At 42.7% G+C, this 18,927-nt stretch overlaps 1 protein-coding gene across 5 annotated transcripts; it reads right to left on the bottom strand.

Moving 5' to 3' along the window:
* Positions 1-310: 310 nt before the first annotated feature.
* LOC120054120 (BTB/POZ domain-containing protein 10-like) lies at positions 311-18,355 on the bottom strand. Of its 5 annotated transcripts, none has more exons than XM_039001527.1 (9): positions 18,181-18,355; positions 16,497-16,633; positions 9,064-9,272; positions 8,342-8,651; positions 8,140-8,242; positions 4,654-4,774; positions 2,406-2,603; positions 1,294-1,404; positions 311-994 (listed from the first exon to the last, which is right to left on the bottom strand). In XM_039001527.1, the coding sequence occupies exons 2-9, from the start codon at positions 16,625-16,627 to the stop codon at positions 690-692; spliced, it is 1,488 nt and encodes a 495-aa protein (XP_038857455.1). In that variant the 5' UTR covers positions 16,628-16,633; positions 18,181-18,355; the 3' UTR covers positions 311-689. The 5 variants fall into 5 exon arrangements, with proteins under 5 accessions (XP_038857455.1, XP_038857457.1, XP_038857454.1 ...); XM_039001529.1 differs by lacking the exon at positions 18,181-18,355 and adding an exon at positions 17,916-18,025; XM_039001526.1 differs by lacking the exon at positions 18,181-18,355 and adding an exon at positions 17,612-17,743.
* Positions 18,356-18,927: the final 572 nt, after the last annotated feature.

Below are 18,927 nucleotides of genomic sequence, written 5' to 3'. Positions count from 1 at the left end.
CCCTGACATTTTTACTACATGGGTAACCAGTAAGAGACCTCGTATCCAGGAAATCTGAGTTGCAATGAGCATTTTTGGAAAAGTTTGCCAACAAATGTATATGTTCATGCAGTGAGCAGTACTAGTCCCTTCAGACACAGTAAGTGGTTAGCGCTGATGGCTGACAAGGTGCAAATATGTTAAGCTTGCTCTAACTGAAACAGTCAATGGCGAATAAGGAACAACATGTAAGCTTAGCTTGGGGTCCTTTCTAGCACAAGCAAACATTGATAAGGAAAAACAAACTCATTGCCAAATTAGGAGTCATTAATGAAAGTGAATATTAAATAAAAATCTTTATTGAGGTCAAAGCATCACAGTGAGGCTCCCCAGGTGCTCTGGTGGTAGTCTCACCCGTACCACAACAGGGAGAGCAAGCAGAAGTGGATAAAACCAAACCCTTTAGGAACTACAGTACTGTACACAGCAGCACCACCACACCCACAGACAAGTTTGTGATTTAAAAGATCTCCTTTGGTCAGTTAACAGTACAAGGAGGCAATTGTGTGCTTTGCTACTCCTTCCCAAGCTGTTGACAATATATACCAGTTGTTTTTTTTTTGCCTTAAGGCTGCAGAAGAGGTGCAAAGGCAATTTGGTTTCTGCTGTCAAACTCGCTCGTCACTACAGTACTCTGAGGGGGCCCAGTCTCAGACAGCCGGTGAGGGGGCGTCTGGGTCTGGCTCGTAGTGGTAGCTTGGCTGAGGCTGGATGTCCAGTTCGTCCACCTGAGGGCCAGGGTGCATGTTGACCAGCTGGTCCTGGGGAATGTCTGCAGCGGCGGCTGCTAGGTTTGTGATGGACTTGCTCTTCACACACTGGAAGTCAACATGGCGGCTCTTGCCCTCCTCCTTCTCCCAGGACATGCGGATGAAGGGCCGCTGCACATAGTTGTAGATGACCTCTGGCCGGCCACCGGGACGCTTCTTCACCTTCTCCTTGTAGGTGGGATAACCTGGGAGGGTAAAAAGAGACGTATGTTTTCTGTTCAAACACTGTCGAAATACCTTCTATTAAATACATCACCTGTAGTCTTTTTTTTACCCAATTGAGGTAACATTGAGTTGCTCTTATACCTGTATAATACAACTACTCTTCTAGTAACATTGACACATGAAGCAATAAGACCTATAAGGATTGCACAATAGTGATTCTGGTAATTACAGGATTACTATGCAGGTTTAAGAACTTGCTTGGTGTTATCAAATTGTAAAGACATGTGGAAGAAGGAAATTCAGTGATGATCCAGCATACCTTCAATTCCAAGTCTGATTTTCTTAAGTCCTCTGTCTTTTAATACTGATTTGGCAACGTCTCGATTCTCTATGTACTTGAAGAATCTGTACAGTTTTGTGCTGTATATAACTGTAATGAAAAATTAAGTCATTCATATTAGAAGTTAAACCACACAGGCATTCAGCAATACATAACTATTAGGTGTTGGGTTTAAAGGCCTAGTGCACTCATTCTGTATTTCCAGGGTTTTGTATCATATAAACAGCTGATGAAACTTGTTGTTTCTTTTTGACCATTTTAAGGAAAAACCATTACAGTAAGTAACTTGTTGTCCAGAACTGACACACTGGGCCTTTAACATTAGGGATACACATCATACCAGTAAAAAACATACAAGGATATAAACCACTCATGGATGATCATATTCCAGCCTCTATTATAAAAGGGGACTGTCTAAAACAATTAAACCAAAGGGAAAGTTTTTGGATTTACAAACTACAGGCCACTAAATACCCCGGTTTAAATGAAGACATGGATTCCTCACCCTTCCTGTAGGGTTGTGACAGGTCCATTTGCTGTCATCTAGTGGACATTTTGCTCAATTGCCCTCAGCTATGTTTAGACTGTTGTTGTTCATGTTTTGCTGTGTTCTAGTGTACTATGGACTATATTGCTGTCTTATTCTTGACACTTCTCCCAGTCATATTTAAGGTTAGAACTACCTTTCTATGTGTCCTGATACTTCTAGCTTGGAGTTGTATTTTTATGATAACATAGCTTCAGTATTTCACTTTTTAATGTGTATAGTATTGCTTACTAGGTGTGTCCAATCAATTTTGTAACCACTCCCTCTTCTAATTAGGGCTAATTGGAAAAGCTGTTCAAAAGAGGACATTGTATTATTTTTTGTACTCCCTGACGAAGGCCATGCAGCCGAAACGCATCGGATTTAAAAAAAAACTGTTTCTATTGAACATGCCATACTAATAAAGGCATTTGAATTAATTATATGAAGAGTGCCTTGGTCCTCCTTTTTGATGACTCATGGATGATTGTTGAAATGGCTTGCTTGTAGAGTATTCCACATATACTATATCAACAGAGCCAGTGAGGCGAATGACCTAACTCACTCTGTGAATACTCCTCTCCCATCTGCGGAGGGTACTCCTCGTCCCAGTCCACCACGTCGTCGTCAGTCAGGACCACCACGTGACACTCCCTCTCTCCGTTCTGGGCGCTGGCAACCATCAGCGGCACCACCATCTCCTCCAAGTAGAACTCAAACTGACGCCTCGCCCCATCGTTGGACAGCTCGTGCATGAGTGCACCTAGAAGATAGGAGTGGGTGGTCATGAAAAGTGCATCACGGGACATGTGTGATGTGATGATCGTACTCCAGTTCTCGCGCTGAAATGTAAACAGTATGTTCGGGAAGTATTCAGACCCCTTTACCTTTCCCACATTTTGTTACGTAAAAGCTTTATTTCAAATATGTCCCTCATCCATCTACACACACAAGACCCCATACTGAAAAAATCTAACAGTTTATTTTTTAATACATTTGCAAAAAAATTAAGTATTCAGACCCTTTACTCAGTACTTTGTTGCAGCACCTTTGGCAGCGATTACTGCCTTGAGTCTTCTTGGGTATGACTCCACAAGCTCGGCACACCTGTATTTGGGGAGTTTCTCCCATTCTTCTCTGCAGATCCTCAAGCTCTGGCAGGATGGATGGGGAGAGTCGCTGCACAGCTACTTTCAGTTCTCTCCAGAGATGTTCGATCAGGTTCAAGTCCAGGCTCTGGCTGGGCCACTCATGGACATTCAGAGACTTGTCCTGAAGCCACTCCTGCGTTGCTTGGCTGTGTGCTTAGGATCGTTGTCCTGTTGGACGGTGAACCTTCGCCCCCAGTCTGAGGTCCTGAGTGCTCTGGAGCAGGTTTTCATCAAGGATTTCTCCCTACTTTGCTCTGTTCATCTTTCCCTCGATCTTGACTAGTCTCTCAGTCCCTGCTGCTGAAAAACATCCTCACAGCATGATGCTGCTGCCACCACCATGCTTCACCGTAGGGATGGTGCCAGGTTTCCTACAAATGTGACACTTGGCATTCAGGCCAAAGAGTTCAATCTTGCTTTCATCAGACCAGAGAATCTTGTTTAGGTGCCTTGGCAAACTCTAAGCGGGCTGCCATGTGCCTTTTACTGATGAGTGGCTTCCTTCTGGCCACTCTACCATAAAGGCCTGATCGGTGGAGTACTGCAGAGATGGTTGTCCTTCTGGAAGGTTCTCCCATCTCCACACAGGAGCTCTGTCAGAGTGACCATCGGGTTCTTGGTCACCTCCCTGACCAAGGCCCTTCTCCCCGGATTGCTCAGTTTGGCCGGGCGGCCAGCGGTAGGGAGAGTCTTGGTGGTTCCAAACTTCTTCCATTTAAAAATGATGGAGGGCACTGTGTCCTTGGGTACCTTCAATGCTGCATAAATGTTTTGGTACCCTTTCCCAGATCTGTGCCTTCGACACAATCCTGTCTCGGAGCTCTACGGACAATTCCTTCGACCTCATGGCTTGGTTTTTGCTCTGACATGCATGGTCAACTGTGGGACCTTATATAGACACGTGTGTGCCATTCCAAATCATGTCCAATCAATTGAATTTACTACAGGTGGACTCCGATCAAGTTGTAGAAACATCTCAAGGATGATCAATGAAACAGGATGCGCCTGAGCTCAATTTCGAGTCTTGTAGCAAAGGGTCTGAATAATTATGTAAATAACGTTTTTTTTATTTGTAATACATTTACAAAAAGTCTAATAACCGTTTTACCTTTGTCATTATGCGGTATTGTGTGTAGATTGATAAATTCTATTAATCCATTTTGGAATACGTCTGTAACGTAACAAAACAAATTTTTTAAAGGGAAGGGCTCTGAATACTTTCCGAATGCACTGTACATGTTCACACACACACACACACACACACACACACACACACACACACACACACACACACACACACACACACACACACACACACACACACACACACACACACACACACACAGGCTCACTCGCAGCAAGTCAACAAAACTAGGCACTCATCCACATTTCAAACAACGTCAATCAATAGCTACAGCAGTCAGTGACCCACATTGTGGAAACCTGCGATCATCTGACTTGCATCAAATCTGTAGGCTAATATTGACCTGGTTTCAGAGCTGTGCATCATGTCAACAACCTGACAACACTGAACACAGGCAAAAATTTGCAGCTAATACAGAATATGGCATGAAATATTACAGGAATATTCTGCCTAAAATGTAATAACCCATTATCAACTTACAGCAATGAGGGGGAATCATACAATATATACACACTCACTGAGGTCTCTACACTTGATGGTGCTGTAGTCAAAGGAGATGCAGAGGTAGTCACATGCTTCTCTCAGCTCAGGAACGGGGATCCCATCAGGACAGCAGATTATCCCAGATTTGTAGTAATCCTGCCATTTAAAAGTCACACAGGAAAAACAAAACAGGCAGCCATTACTGAGGCTGGTCTGCGCACACACAGAACAGAGCCTTCCGACAACAGCAAATGGCAGCGACGTCACACCCTCTCTCCCCCCCACCCCCACAGAGCTATTTACAGCCAGTGGAATATTGACAGAGTTCAAGTATAACGATGAAAAGAAACGGTATCAAGGCAGCAGCAGCGACGCGCAGCTCTTCACAAGACCGCGTCGGAAACGGCTGTTAGCTTGCTCTGTGCCCTAAATGATAATGCTGCCAGCCATGGTTTTCTTTCTCTCCCTGCTATTATGGTCGGGTCGCATTTGATAGAAGAGCTTTTCCCAATTACAGAACGGATCGGTACTACGAGACGTTCAATACTGAAAACCCAAGGTAAGCATTGAAATCAAACACAGAAGTGCTTGCAGCATACCCGAGTCCTGACTATCTACATTAGCATTTCTCTCCCACATACAAAGAAGCATACAGATGTGAAATTGCTACTCTGGCATGCTAGAACACAGTACTACCTCTGAAGCACACAGAGAGCTGCCCCTGATAATGTAATAAAGCCCAGAAACCGTATGATACACACAAAACAGATGCAATTACCTGGTTGTTCTCCTGCCCTGTGTCTCTGGAGACTTAAGTGGAATGCCAGGGCGAACGTACACAAAAATGAAAGCACTAGCATGTTGTGCAGTATTAGTAGCTCTGATCCCTGAAAATCTGCCTTACGTAACACTGCACAGATTATCTGCCCCGCATTTCCACACTTCCCCAAAAATACACAATGTCGGATAGATAACCCCGGAGATGTTTGTAAACGAGCTTACTTGTCAACGTATCACTTGACAGTAATTGCATACAAACACAATACAAGTGTTTGAATAATAAGGAAATGATGCAGCAATAATGTGCTCAAAAAAACAATGTATTGACCCCTATACATATGGCTACTACAAAATCTGTGGCCATAACTCCACAATGGAATTTAATAAATACATTAAAGGGATTCTTTGGGATTTTGGCAATGAGGCCCTTCATCTACTTCCCCAGAGTCAGATGAACTCATGGATAAAATGTGTATGTCTCTGCGTGCAGTTTGAAGGAAGTTGATAACTATACCACCAGCGGAATTGCTAACTAGCATTAGCGCAATGCCTGAAAGTCTATTGGAATCTGCTAGCATGACTTCCAGTCATTGCGCTGACGCTAGTTAGCATTGGCTCACGAAACTACACTATATATACACACACACATACCCCCCTTCAAACAGGATTGGCAAAAAGTGCTCTTTACTGACGAGTCGTGGTTTTGTCTCACCAGGGGTGATGTTCGGATTCGCGTTTATCGTCGAAGGAATGAGCGTTACACCGAGGCCTGTACTCTGGATGGAGCGGGATCAATTTGGAGGTGGAGGGTCCGTCATGGTCTGGGGCGGTGTGTCACAGCATCATCGGACTGAGCTTGTTGTCATTGCAGGCAATCTCAACACTGTGCATTAAAGGAAAGACATCCTCCTCCCTCATGTGGTACCCTTCCTGCAGGCTCATCCCGACATGACCCTCCAGTATGACAATGCCACCAGCCATACTGCTCGATCTGCTTGTTATTTCCTGCAAGACAGGAATGTCAGTGTTCTGCCATGGCCAGCGAAGAGACCGGATCTCAATCCAATTGAGCACGTCTGGGACCTGTTGGATCGGAGGGTGAGGGCTAGGGCCATTCCCCCCAGAAATGTCCGGGAACTTGCAGGTGCCTTGGTGGAGGAGTGGGGTAACATCTCACAGCAAGAACTGGCAAATCTGGTGTAGTCCATGAGGAGCACTGCAGTACCTAGAATCTGGTGTGGCCACCAGCTGCATTGACTTACTTTTGACCCTCACATTATTCAATTTCTGTTAGTCACATGTCTGTGGAACTTGTTCAGTTTGTGTCTCAGTTGTTGAATCTTGTTATGTTCATACAAATATTTACACATGTTAAGTTTGCTGAAAATAAACGAGGATGACAGTGAGAGGACGTTTATTTTTTTGCTGAGTTTATAAGTGCTGTTATTGTGAAGTGGAAACCTCTAGGAGCAACAACAGCTCAGCCGCGAAGTGGTAGGCCACACAGGCAAACAGAACGGGGCTGCCCAGTGCTGAAGCGCCTAGCGCGTAAGAATCGTCTGTCCTCGGTTGCAACACTCACTACAGAGTTCCAAACTACCTCTGGAAGCAACGTCAGCACAAGAACTGTTTGTCGGCATCTTCAAGAAATGGGTTTCCATGGCCGAGCAGCCGCACACAAGTCTAAGATCATCACGCGCAATGCCAAGCGTCGGCTGGAGTGGTGTAAAGCTCGCCGTCATTGGACTCTAAAGCAATGGAAACACGTTCTCTGGAGAAATGAATCACGCGTCACCATCTGACAGTCCAACGGACAAATCTGGGTTTGGCAGATGACAGGAGAACACTACCTGCCCCAATGCATAGTGCCAACTGTAAAGTTTGGTGGAGGAGGAATAATAGTCTGGGACCATTTTGTATGGTTCGGGCTAGGCTCCTTAGTTCCAGCTAAGGGAAATGTTAACGCTATAGCATACAATGACATTCTAGACGATTCTGTGCTTCCAACTTTGTGGCAACGGTTTGAGGAAGGCCCTTTCCTGTTTCAGCATGACAATGCCCCGTGCTCAGTGTGGAAGAACTTGACTAGCCTGCACAGAGCCCTGACCTCAACCCCATCGAACACCTTTGGGATGAATTGGAATACCGACTGCAAGCCAGGCCTAATCGCCCAACATCACTAATGCTTTTGTGGCTGAATGGAAGCAAATCCCCGCAGCAATGTTCCAATATCTAATGGAAAGCCTTCCCAGAAGAGTGGAGGCTGTTATAGCAGCAAAGGGAGGGACCAACCCCATATTAATACCCATGATTTTGAAATGAAATGTTCAACAAGCAGGTGTCCTACTTTTGGTCATGTAGTGTACCTCAACGTCCTTCATACTGGACACAGAGACATAAATATGGTATCCACGAGTTCAACTGACTATGGGGAAGTAGATAAAGGGCATCATCGTCAAAATCCCAAAGTATCCCTTTAATTTGGTGCCATAATCAAGGTCTGTTTTAGAAAGATAGTGTTCTGACCTGAGTGCCTATTCTTCTTCCTAATAAAATAAATAGGGGATGGATATAGAATCTGAGAGAGAATGCCTTTCCCATTCCAGTCATGAAGATTAATGACGCAGCAGCGTAATCCTTCACTTCGTCAATACCAACCTGTCTCTGGGTACATTAGGTGAAAAACAGTGACATTATCAAACGTGAATGAGATCTTATTATAACGCCAGAGAGTGTCTTACCAGGATGGCTCTAAAAACCGTTGAGCTGATTCCATCTGCCACCTCAAACTCTCCTTTGTCATTGGGCCTAGTGAAATTGTATTCTCTCCCGGATCCAAACATTCTATGAGAGAAGAAAAACATTCGGATTGAAATTCATTTGTTTTAATATCCCTTTTGGATGTCACTTTAATTTCTGGTGATACAATAGTATGCTTTATACCTTCCCAGCATGGTGTTGGGCTGGGCGGTGAAGATGGCCGGGTCCACCAGGAAGCGGGTGTTGTCCACTATCAGAGTGACCCTCTCGGCGGTCCGTAATGTGCGCGTCCCCTCCTTTGCGTTCTCATAGACGTAGAGGTGGTCACAGGGACCGTGCACGTGTCCATGGCCCAGACTCTTACAGTGGGTCTCAGTACTGAAAAGGCTGCTCCTGCTCGCTGCGATGCAGCTGGGCCCCACGGAGATTAAGGCCCTGGGGGGCCGAGGACTCGACGACCTGGAGGAAGAACCACCCTCGCACCGCTCACGATCTGGGAGACAGACAGGCAGAGTACCATAATTAAGGTGCCAACACTGCTGTCTCATCACACTGGATGAAAAGGGACATTGTTAACGCTGGTCAAGTAATTGAAAGCTTTTGCAAGAGTCAAAATGCTTTCCTTTCAAGACTCTACTATTCAACTCTTACTGTAGCAATTTAAACATCATTCAGTTATAGGCTTAATTCCCTGAGTGGGTACAGACTGAGTAGGAGTAGTATGACTACCTGGCTCCGCCTCTGGGTGAGGCTTTAAGGCGATTTCAACACAATGAAACCACATTTCTGAGAGCTCTGATTCAGTCACTGCTTTTATGTAGTTAGAAAGGGACTCAATCTCACAGCTGTACCGGAGGCATGAGAAAGCACCCTGTGTGGTCTCAAAGCAGTAATGGAGTACTCACCGCTGTTGTGCTGTCGGGTGGGCGAGGTGACGTTCCTGATGCAAGGGGTCAGCTGACCCTCTCCCCTCTCGTGGGAGGAGTCTCGGGAGCGGTCGCTAGACCTCCGGCGATCACTGTCCCTGCAGCGTTCGAGGCCTCCGCTGGCGCCATGCAGGTTCATGTTGACCAGGTCGGCCTCTAGTTGAGGGACTGGAACGCGGGGCTGGGCACTGAGAGGAGCACACCACACACAGTCAGACCCACACACACGAGCACGGAGGGGGAAAGGGAGTATTTTGTATGCTTCTCTGCAGAGAAGTGGGTAAAAGCCTGCAGTAAACTCATATGAACCCTCTGAGAGAAAAAAAAAAAATAGCAGCGCTGACTGCTGTAGAAAGACAGCCAATACAACACTACTGCTTGCTGCCTGCAGTCCTATACTTTGAGAAACCCATTAGGGAGTGAAAGAACACATAAATAGGACTATTACACCTCTTGGAGTGGCATTGGTAAAATATGAAATATTACACTGATGGAGCATGAAGTACCAAACACACCTTCTTGAAATCATTTTTTAAAAATAGTTCCACAGGATAATAACCCTATTATCCATCGCAAAAGAGCCTATCTGTAGGGAAACTGGAGAAACTGGCCATCCCATTGAAACAGGCAGAGAAGCCGAAAGCATCCACAAGAGCTGTTATGTTATCTGCGGCAGCCACCTTACCTCTGAAAGCTCTCTCACACTGTCTGGTCTGTCTAGTCTGACCAGCGTGCCATGCAGCAGGTCTCCCTAATAAAGAGTGCGTCCCTCCCGAGGGAAGTGATTATCAAATATGATGAGGCTAAAGTGAATGGACTGGAGAGCAGCAGCACAAAAGAGGAACTCAAAGACGGGAGAGCTCTAGAGAAGCTGCCTTTATAGCCCCTCAAATGGACGACATCCATCCACCTTCTAGCTCACGATAGAAATATTCAACCCAGTCAACCGTTAACAATGTCTGACTGAGGCGCCACCTCCACTGATGAAGTCCCAGAGAGTGCGAGAGATGGCTCACTGACTGAGTAGGAAAAATCTAAGTCATTCCACTACATGTGGACAACTTCATTTCAGCAGACATGTCTTTAATTTTTTTTTTAAAGGATGTGGAAAGATTGGGCTGATTGTAATATCTTGTTCATAGTGTTAACACTTATTGAAACAAATAATTGTCTAAATTTCAACAGCAACTGAATGGATGCTAATGACTGGTACAGAAACGGGAAGTTGTAATCACATTGTATGCAGGTCAGGGACCGCCAGGCCTGCCCTACAGTATGTGGGTCCCCTGATCTTTGTGCAGCTTGTCCTCGTTACTACACCTGCATTGAATTCTGTACTGCTATGAGACCTCCAGCCATGTAAATAAAAACAACAATGAGAGAACTAAATGTACATCCCTTGTGTCCTCACATGACTTGTGGACTTCATAAAATGTATTGAAAAAGGCTCTTATCGAAAGACAGTTCTTGACATGGAGCATACAATTGCTCTACAGGCTCATATGAAATGTCAAAAAGAGAAACTCTTCAATAGAGTGATGAGTCTCATCAGGTTGGGGAATGTGATTAAGAGCTTGAATGGAGAATCAGCACTAGTTATGGAGTGATGCCCCCATTGCACTCAGCAGAAATTCAGGTGTGGAAACATAGCAGTATCAATCCCTCTTTCTATTCTACAATATTTTGGTTCCTTTTGCATAACTGCAATTCTGAATATAAAGTAGAATGTCAAAACGGGAAAAGTTTGGTGACCAGATTTATTTTATTTTATGTATATAACAAATCTTCCCCCAGTGCATGAATAAGGCAAGTCTGGCAGGATTAACAAACAAAGGGTCAGCGAAAGCGATAGAGCTCATCTCATCTTTCATGCAGGCAGAAATGCAAAGCTATATCCATCCACATATCAACTCAATGGCTGCCGCTATTACCTCACATAACCTCTTAGAAAAGGCATTGATTTCCACGAAATGATCAAATGCAAATTGCAATGTTTAATGTTAAGTTTCGTCATTTTAAGACGATTACTATGACTGATAATGGGGGTAAAGCACAGATGAACTGGTGTTATAAATAAGCGTCTGCAGCATTGAGTCCCGTTACTTAAAGAAAAGGGTCCCATCAATAATTTAGAGCACTGCTGACACTTTCCCTGTGATATTAAAACAGAGAGAATGCACGCTAGTGTCGGGGTTTAACCCTCCACAAAAGGCGTTCTGATCGGCAAACCCCATGAAAGGACACACTTCATTTTAAAAAGACGCGTAGTCTTGGTTCTTTTCCTCTTGCCATTCATAAGAATGCGTGGGAAAACCACAAAAAGCCGAACAATGAAATAAATATTTACAAAAACATAGGTAATCAACATATGCTATAATAAATGCTTCGCAGACCTACCCGTTTGTATCGCACGGCAAATTAAAGACAAAGCAGCACGGGATGAGCTGAGGAATGAAAGCACAAAGGACTTGGGCTCCTCCGAACAATGCAGCCTTGCCAGCCGGTTTAGCATCCTTGGGCATTACTTTCGAACTTCAGCATTATTTCGTAGACTGTTCAACTTGCTAGCTGTAAATGTATCTTTCGAAAGCCTCGATCGCCACAATTGGAAGGGGGAAAAAAGGGAAAAAAAGAGCGAGGACCAGTCATTCAGTTCAGACAGGGAGACCCGTAGAAATGAATGGCTGTGCGTTTTTTTTCCACGACACTGAATCAGACTCACAGAGCAGCCCTTCTGACGTAGTGCGACCTCCCAGTCTACTGTCCTGATATTGCCTGACGCGACAGGGGAAGACTATAAGGACACAGTTGACGCTTAAACCCACTAGCAAAACCCTAAAACGGACCCTTACCTTAATAACCTCATTGTGATTAATTCTAAAATGAAATATCGGTTTGGGCGTCAGGCGTGTCCTTATATAGCCTTTTCCGACTCGACACGATTGTCTTCAGCAGAATTGCTTGGCTGATTAAATAAAATTGCTGATTTGCGAATGATGAACATGACAGCGCACCAATTGACCTCTGGATTTTACTTGGCTGTAGATTACAATGCCAATATGTGCTAAAAATGTGTTCTGTTTGTTGATATTAATAAAAATGTAATTTGAGCTAGAGATTCATATAAATGATTGATTCCCCAGATAAGGGCTTTGGTTGAGAATCACAGGACTGAGAAGTCCATCCAGAGGTAGGATTACAACTACAGCAACCTGGTCTCAGAGAATTTTGTATGATTCTGTGTGTAAATGTAGGAAACTCAATTTATTCTGAACAAAAATATAAAAAACGCAACAAGTGTTGGTCCCATGTTTCATGAGTGGATAAAAAAAAAATCTCAGAAATGTTCCATATGCACTAAAAGCTTATTTCTCACAAATGTATTCTACAAATTTGTTTACATCCCTGTTAGTGACCATTTCTCCTTTGCCAATATAATCCATCCACCCGACAGGTGTGGCATATTAAGACTAATTAAACAGCATGATTACTACACAGGTGCACCTTGTGCTGGTGAAGAAAGACCACTAAAAATGTGTAGTTGTCACATAACAATGCCACATGTCTCAAGTTGAGGGAGTGTGCAATTGGCATGCTGACTGCAGCAATGTCCACCAGAGCTGTTGCCAGAGAATTTAATGTTAATTTCTCTACCATAAGCTGCCTCCAACATCTTTTAGAGAATTTGTCAGTACATCCAACCGGCCTCACAACTGCAGACCACGTGTAACCACGCCAGCCCAGGACCGCGACATCTGGCTTCTTCACTTGTGGGATTGTCAGAGACCAGCCCCCCGCACAGCTGATGAAACTGAGTATTTCTGTCTGTAATAAAGACCTTTTGTGGGGAAAAACATTCTGATTGGCTGGGCCTGGCTCCCCAGTGGGTGGGCCTATGCCCTCCCAGGCCCACCCGTGCCTGCGCCCCTGCCCACTCATGTGAAATCCATAGATTAGGGCCAAATTCATTTATTTCAATTGACTGATTTCCTTGTATGAACTGTAAACTCAGTAAAATAATTGAAATTGTTGTTTTAATATTTTTGTTCAGTATAGTATGCATTACATTTCATATGGTATGTATTAATTTGTGGATATCCATCACCCATTTCATATGTCAGAAATTACAATTTGTATGATATGTTAAGAATTTGCAAAAAACATGTTACGAATTCTAGTTAGGTGGCTAACGTTAATTAGTATTGGCTCGCAAAACTACCTCCAACTGTGGGTTTCCTTTGAACATGATAATTCGGATAGCCATGCTAGCTTCGCCCACATGTAGGTGCTAGGTAGTGAGAGGTAACGGCCAATCCAGTAGGGGATAGAAAATATATAGTGAGTTTCGATTGGTCAATAGGACTTGTGGTATAAGTTCAGCTTCTTCACGTCACCCAATGGTCCCCCGACCACTTCACTTCCCTCCATTGAAAGTGAACGGCTTCCAAAATGTCATCTCCCCTTGTCATCTTCTATGGAAAACCACTAACTTCCTCCATACTGGACGCAGAGACAAAAATAGCATCCACAAGTTAATCTGACTCTGGGGGAGGTAGACAAAGGGCTTCATTCCCAAAAGCCTGAACGACCACTTTAAGGAAGTGTATGACATGATTAACAGTCCACAATATGCATCTGAGTGTGTCAAAAATACATAGGCTATCTGATGGACCAGAATAGCCACACCCTAAAAAGCTCTCATTTGACACATTGTGGTGATCCTGGTCTACTAGACTAGACACAGTAAAAGTAAATCCAGGATACCCAAATTAGTATGGTATGTTACGCAAGACAGGTGGTTACTAAAGGCAAAAAATGAAAGTAGGGTGGTTGGTCGGGTGGGTGGGTGGGCGTATAACGCAAACTTCTAGCTGCGAGTTCGAATATTTACTGCATTTTTGCTAACCCTTCCCCTAACCTTTTTTTAGCTAACCCTTAAACCTAACCCCTAAATGTAACTTTAACCCTAAAACATTGACAGGTCAGGGAATCAGTCGCAAGATCATTCATCAGTGATTTAAAAATACCAATCGGGACAAGTTCTTCCAGTTTAAAAGTATTTTGTAAGGCGTTCCAAGACGATGGCGCTAGCTTAGCTAGTGTTAGCTCAAAAATGATGTATAAAATGTTTATTCATTGCATGTGTCATTGCATGTGCCTAGTAAGTTCACTAAAAGTATATATTAGGCTATCACTGAGTATGGCTAAGCTATTTTACATAGTGCCAGTGAATTGAAGTTGAATATTGCCAAATTAGTCAGTTTAATTAGGCCTAAATGTGCAATAAAAAGTAGGCCTATTGTACCTATAGCTTATTTAAAAAATGAAACCACAGCTGGCTGTTGATGTCCTAGGCAATAGATCTTAAAGCAGGGCATCCCCGCTAAACAATTTGTAAATGGCAAGTTCACTTTCTGGGCCATAAAAGCATCAAGCGCAAATACTGTTCAGCAGCTCAAATCAGAAAGGGTGGGGGTCATTTTTGCTAGGAAGGACATCTACCATGGATAACTAAAATAATGACACTTCCTCAATTTTAAAATATTATGGGAACACCTATACATTTGGCAGCCAAATACCGTCACATCTCGAATAAAAACCTCCAGGTTTCCAGCATAAAAATGTAAAATTACCAGGGTGCAGTTTGGAAACTGTGTGAACCGTCATCTGGAATAATGCACATGCTTGGATAATTACTTAACCAAAGTCTCAAGTAATACTGGCTTCATCCAATAGGGCTATATAACACAGCAAAGAATAGACTTATCAGCGTAGAGTGCGCCACATGGGATCTGTCAAAGCGGCGCACGGCAGAAATATTCTAGTTCCTCCACATCTACATTCAAACAAGTTGATAAGCAAATACGATGCTTCATACTCATGCCAGTCCTCTCTAGAACGCAATAATAGTCTTAGTAGGACTGCAATAATGAGGTGGTGTGTACGTATGCACAGCCGTTTCAATGTGTTTTGGGTGTCGAGCAAGAGTCGCCTGTGCTTAGCTCCATTCGGTTTATTTTTTATCCTGAAAAACTCCCCAGCCCTTAACGATTACAAGCACTCATAACCTGATGCAGTCACCACTATACTTGAAAATATAGAGAGTGGTACTCAGTAATGTGTTGTATTTGCCCCAAACACTATGTATTCAGGACAAAAAGTGAATTGCTTCTTTGCAGTATTACTTCAGTGCATTGTTGCAAACAGGATGCATGTTTTGGAATATTTGTAGTCTGTACAGGCTTCCTTTTCACTCTGTCAATTAAGTTAGTATTGTGGAGTAACTGAGCCATTCTCAGTTTCCTCCTATCACAGCCGTTAAACTCTGTTTTAAAGTCACTATTGGCCTCAGTGAAATCCCTGAGTGGTTTCCTTCCTCTCAAGAAACAGTTAGGAAGGAAGCCTGTATCTTTGTAGTGACTGGGTGTATTGATACACCATTCAAGGTGGAATTAATAACTTCACCATGCTCAAAGGGATATTCAATGTCTACTTTTTTTTCTATTTTTACCCAGGCATTGGGTATTTTTACTGAGGCATTGGAAAACCCCCCTGGTCTTTCTTTTTTTAACCTTTATTTAACTAGGCAAGTCAGTTAAGAACAAATTCTTATTTTCAATGACGGCCTAGGAACAGTGGGTTCCTACTGCCTTGTTCAGGGGCAGAACGACAGATTTGTACCTTGTCAGCTCAGGGATTCGAACTTGCAACCTTTCGGTTACTAGTCCAACGCTCTAAACACTAGGCTACGTCTTTGTGGTTGAATCGGTTTGAAATGCACTGCTCGACTGAGGGACCTTACAGAAAATGGTATGTGTGGTACAGCAATTAGGTTTTCATCCAAAAATGATATTAAACTGGGGTGGCAGGTAGCCTAGTGGTCAGAGCGTTGGGCCAAAGTTTGCTGTATCGAATCCCTGAGCTGACAATGTAAAATCTGTTGTTCTGCCCCTGAACAAGGCAGTTAAACCACTGTTCCCCGGTAAGCCGTCATTGTCCTGCCAACATTGTAAATAAAAAATGTTTTTAATTGAAACACTATTATTGCAGAGTGAGTCCTTGCAACTTATGTGACTCAGTAGTCAAATATTTAATCCTGAACTTATTTAGGCTTGTCATAACAAAAGGTTGAATACTTATTGACTCAAGACATTTCAGTTTTTCATTTATTTGTAAAAGTGTAATCAATTTTAAATTCAGGCTGAAACAAAAAAATGTGGAAAAAGTCAAGGGGTGTGAATACTTTCTGAAGACACTATATATAAAATAGTACTGGACAGTTGTCTTGAATGCTGAACAATCAAGAACAATCCAGCACATTCAGAATTCTTTCTAAAGTGATGTCCTTGTTCTACAATTCTTTTTTTAAGTAGCAATACAGTACTCTTCCCTAATGAGTGCTAGTTTATTACCTTGAGTGTCTGTGAAGATTACTTTCCCAGTTCTCAGTGTTGCTTGAGTTGTCATCTAAATGTGGACATTCAGCCATCACAGGTAAATAGTTAGAGGTGTCAATAGGGAATCTGCCACCATCAGCACTCATGATGTCCTGTTAATACAAAACATACATGTTTGTTGTTCTCTTCACATTAGTTGAAGAAATGTAAACATAATTTATAATGGAACGCTAGATAACACCCAAAGCCTTCTATTGGCAAACATAATAAACTTACTCTCTATCTAGCCAAGTTAGACTTTACTAAAAATAACAAGCTTGCTACAGTAGTCCAACTTGTAAGTCGCTCTGGATAAGAGCGTCTGCTAAATGACTTAAATGTAAATGTAAATGTAGTAGTACCACCACCAAGCTAGCTAGATGGGCCCATTGTTTGTTAGCTAGCTAGCTAAGTTAGTTAGCTTGACATGGAATAACTTAGCTACCTCTACTCAAGTTATAGTACTGGACAGTTGTCTTGAATGCTTAACAATCAAGAACAATCCAGCACATTCAGAATTCTTACCAAATGGGTAACTGAAAACATTGCTGTGACATGGCTGGCTAGTTAGCTAGCTAGACTGAACCTCTTAGACGTGTCAGCTATTAAGTGCAGGAGCTTGCAGGGATTTGTTGTCTTGCTAGCCCAATATTCGACTAAAGGAAAATATTGTTACTCCTTCGTCCAAGTTACATGTTCTGTTTAATGGCGAATTGGTTCTGGAAGCCAGAACAGCCAAATACTCCATCTAAACGTGAATAGATTGACTCGCGGCACGGTTCTGGAAACATTGATCACTCTTTCATATCACAAGAAAACAATTTCACAAATGCAAAATACACACTTACTGTACGATGTTTTAACAGTTACATCCGGCAGTATTTTTCAGTGACAAGTTTGTGGCGTCTGTCTTCTGTTTATACATAGGTGTAAGTTAGTTAATTAACACAGGTAACGTTAGTACACTCGGTCCTTCTGACTGTTTTCCGTAAACAAGCGATGTAACATGGAAATATGGCCGTTTGGGAACACTAACCCTATAAAAAATGTACGTATCAATTTAAACTGAAAAAAAAAAAGATATTTCTCACCAAGGTCTTTATGCTTCCAAAACAGCACCGAAAGCGCTGCGTGTTAATGTTCAGACCGGGCGTCGTGGCGCTTAACAAACCACCCCCCCTACAAGACGCCTTCAACCAATGACTCATGTGTATGGAACTAAGAGTCCTGATCAAGGGCTATAGTCTTGTATGTGTACTTTGATGCTAATTAGAATTAGAGTAAATAAAGTCGAATATATTGATAAGTCACCTTGTCTGAGAGAGTTATACGGTTATCAAGACGTCACGCCAAGGAAAGCCTACTATAGCTAACGTTACATGAAAACAAACATACCTTGTTTGAAGTAGTTCTTAAATCCCAAAATGAATGAAAAAACAATTGGAACAATTTCCGTGTTTGACCGCTAGGTTATGACTCATGCTAGCAAGCAATGAAGACAGTTTAGACAAACAAACTGCTAGCTCGATATCAAACCGTTTTAACCAGTAAACTTGTAGCTAGCGTTAACGTTAGTTGGATACAATTACGCCCACGTTAGCTAAATATCGTTACCTCACTGCCTGAAGTAGCCCGCTAACTATAGCATGGCGCTCCTTACCTCTTCGGATTCATTGTTGTCTGAGTTTTATCCGAAAGCGAAAGTAAACAAATTCCTAATAAATATTTTTGCTAGATTGGTGACCGACTGATTACAGTAATAATGACAGCCATGTTCCCCGGACAGTCACTAAAACAGGCCTAACTGTAATCCCTTGTTTTGACTGTTGCGCAACTAAGGTGATAGATCGCGAGACTATATAACCTCGGCTTGTTCACGAGGGTCGGAATTACTACACGCTGCGCAATCTGCAGTCTAAAAACCCCACCAAGCCCCCAAACAGTTAGGAAATAAAATATTTGTATTAATTGTTATATGTGTATATAACGGTTATATATCAATGTTTATGTTCATATAGGCTACTAATTATGATGAGTGAATATGCAGCTACCGTGTACATTGACCCCTGTGAACAACACTGAGGCGCTAACAGTTATTGAGCTAACATCAGCAACCAATCACCTCCCGTCTGAGGTGTAAATTCATATTAATACGTACAGTAACCTTCCAATTTCGGAAACATCAGGTTTGATACATTAAGTAGAAATATAAATTAATACATTAGTAGGCTGACTATTCAGCAGTTTAAAAAGCCAGCAGATGCAAATAAAAATGGAAGATTAACTTAATTGTTTATTACGAAACATACAGTATATAGCTATTGTGATAATGCTATTTTATTTACAACAAACAATTACATTGCGGCACTTTGGAGTTGGTTGATATAAAACATATAAGTGGCTACAT

Source organism: Salvelinus namaycush, chromosome 9 (assembly GCF_016432855.1).
Source record: "Salvelinus namaycush isolate Seneca chromosome 9, SaNama_1.0, whole genome shotgun sequence".
Taxonomy (NCBI): domain Eukaryota; kingdom Metazoa; phylum Chordata; class Actinopteri; order Salmoniformes; family Salmonidae; genus Salvelinus; species Salvelinus namaycush.
This window is presented reverse-complemented; position numbering and strand designations above follow the sequence as displayed.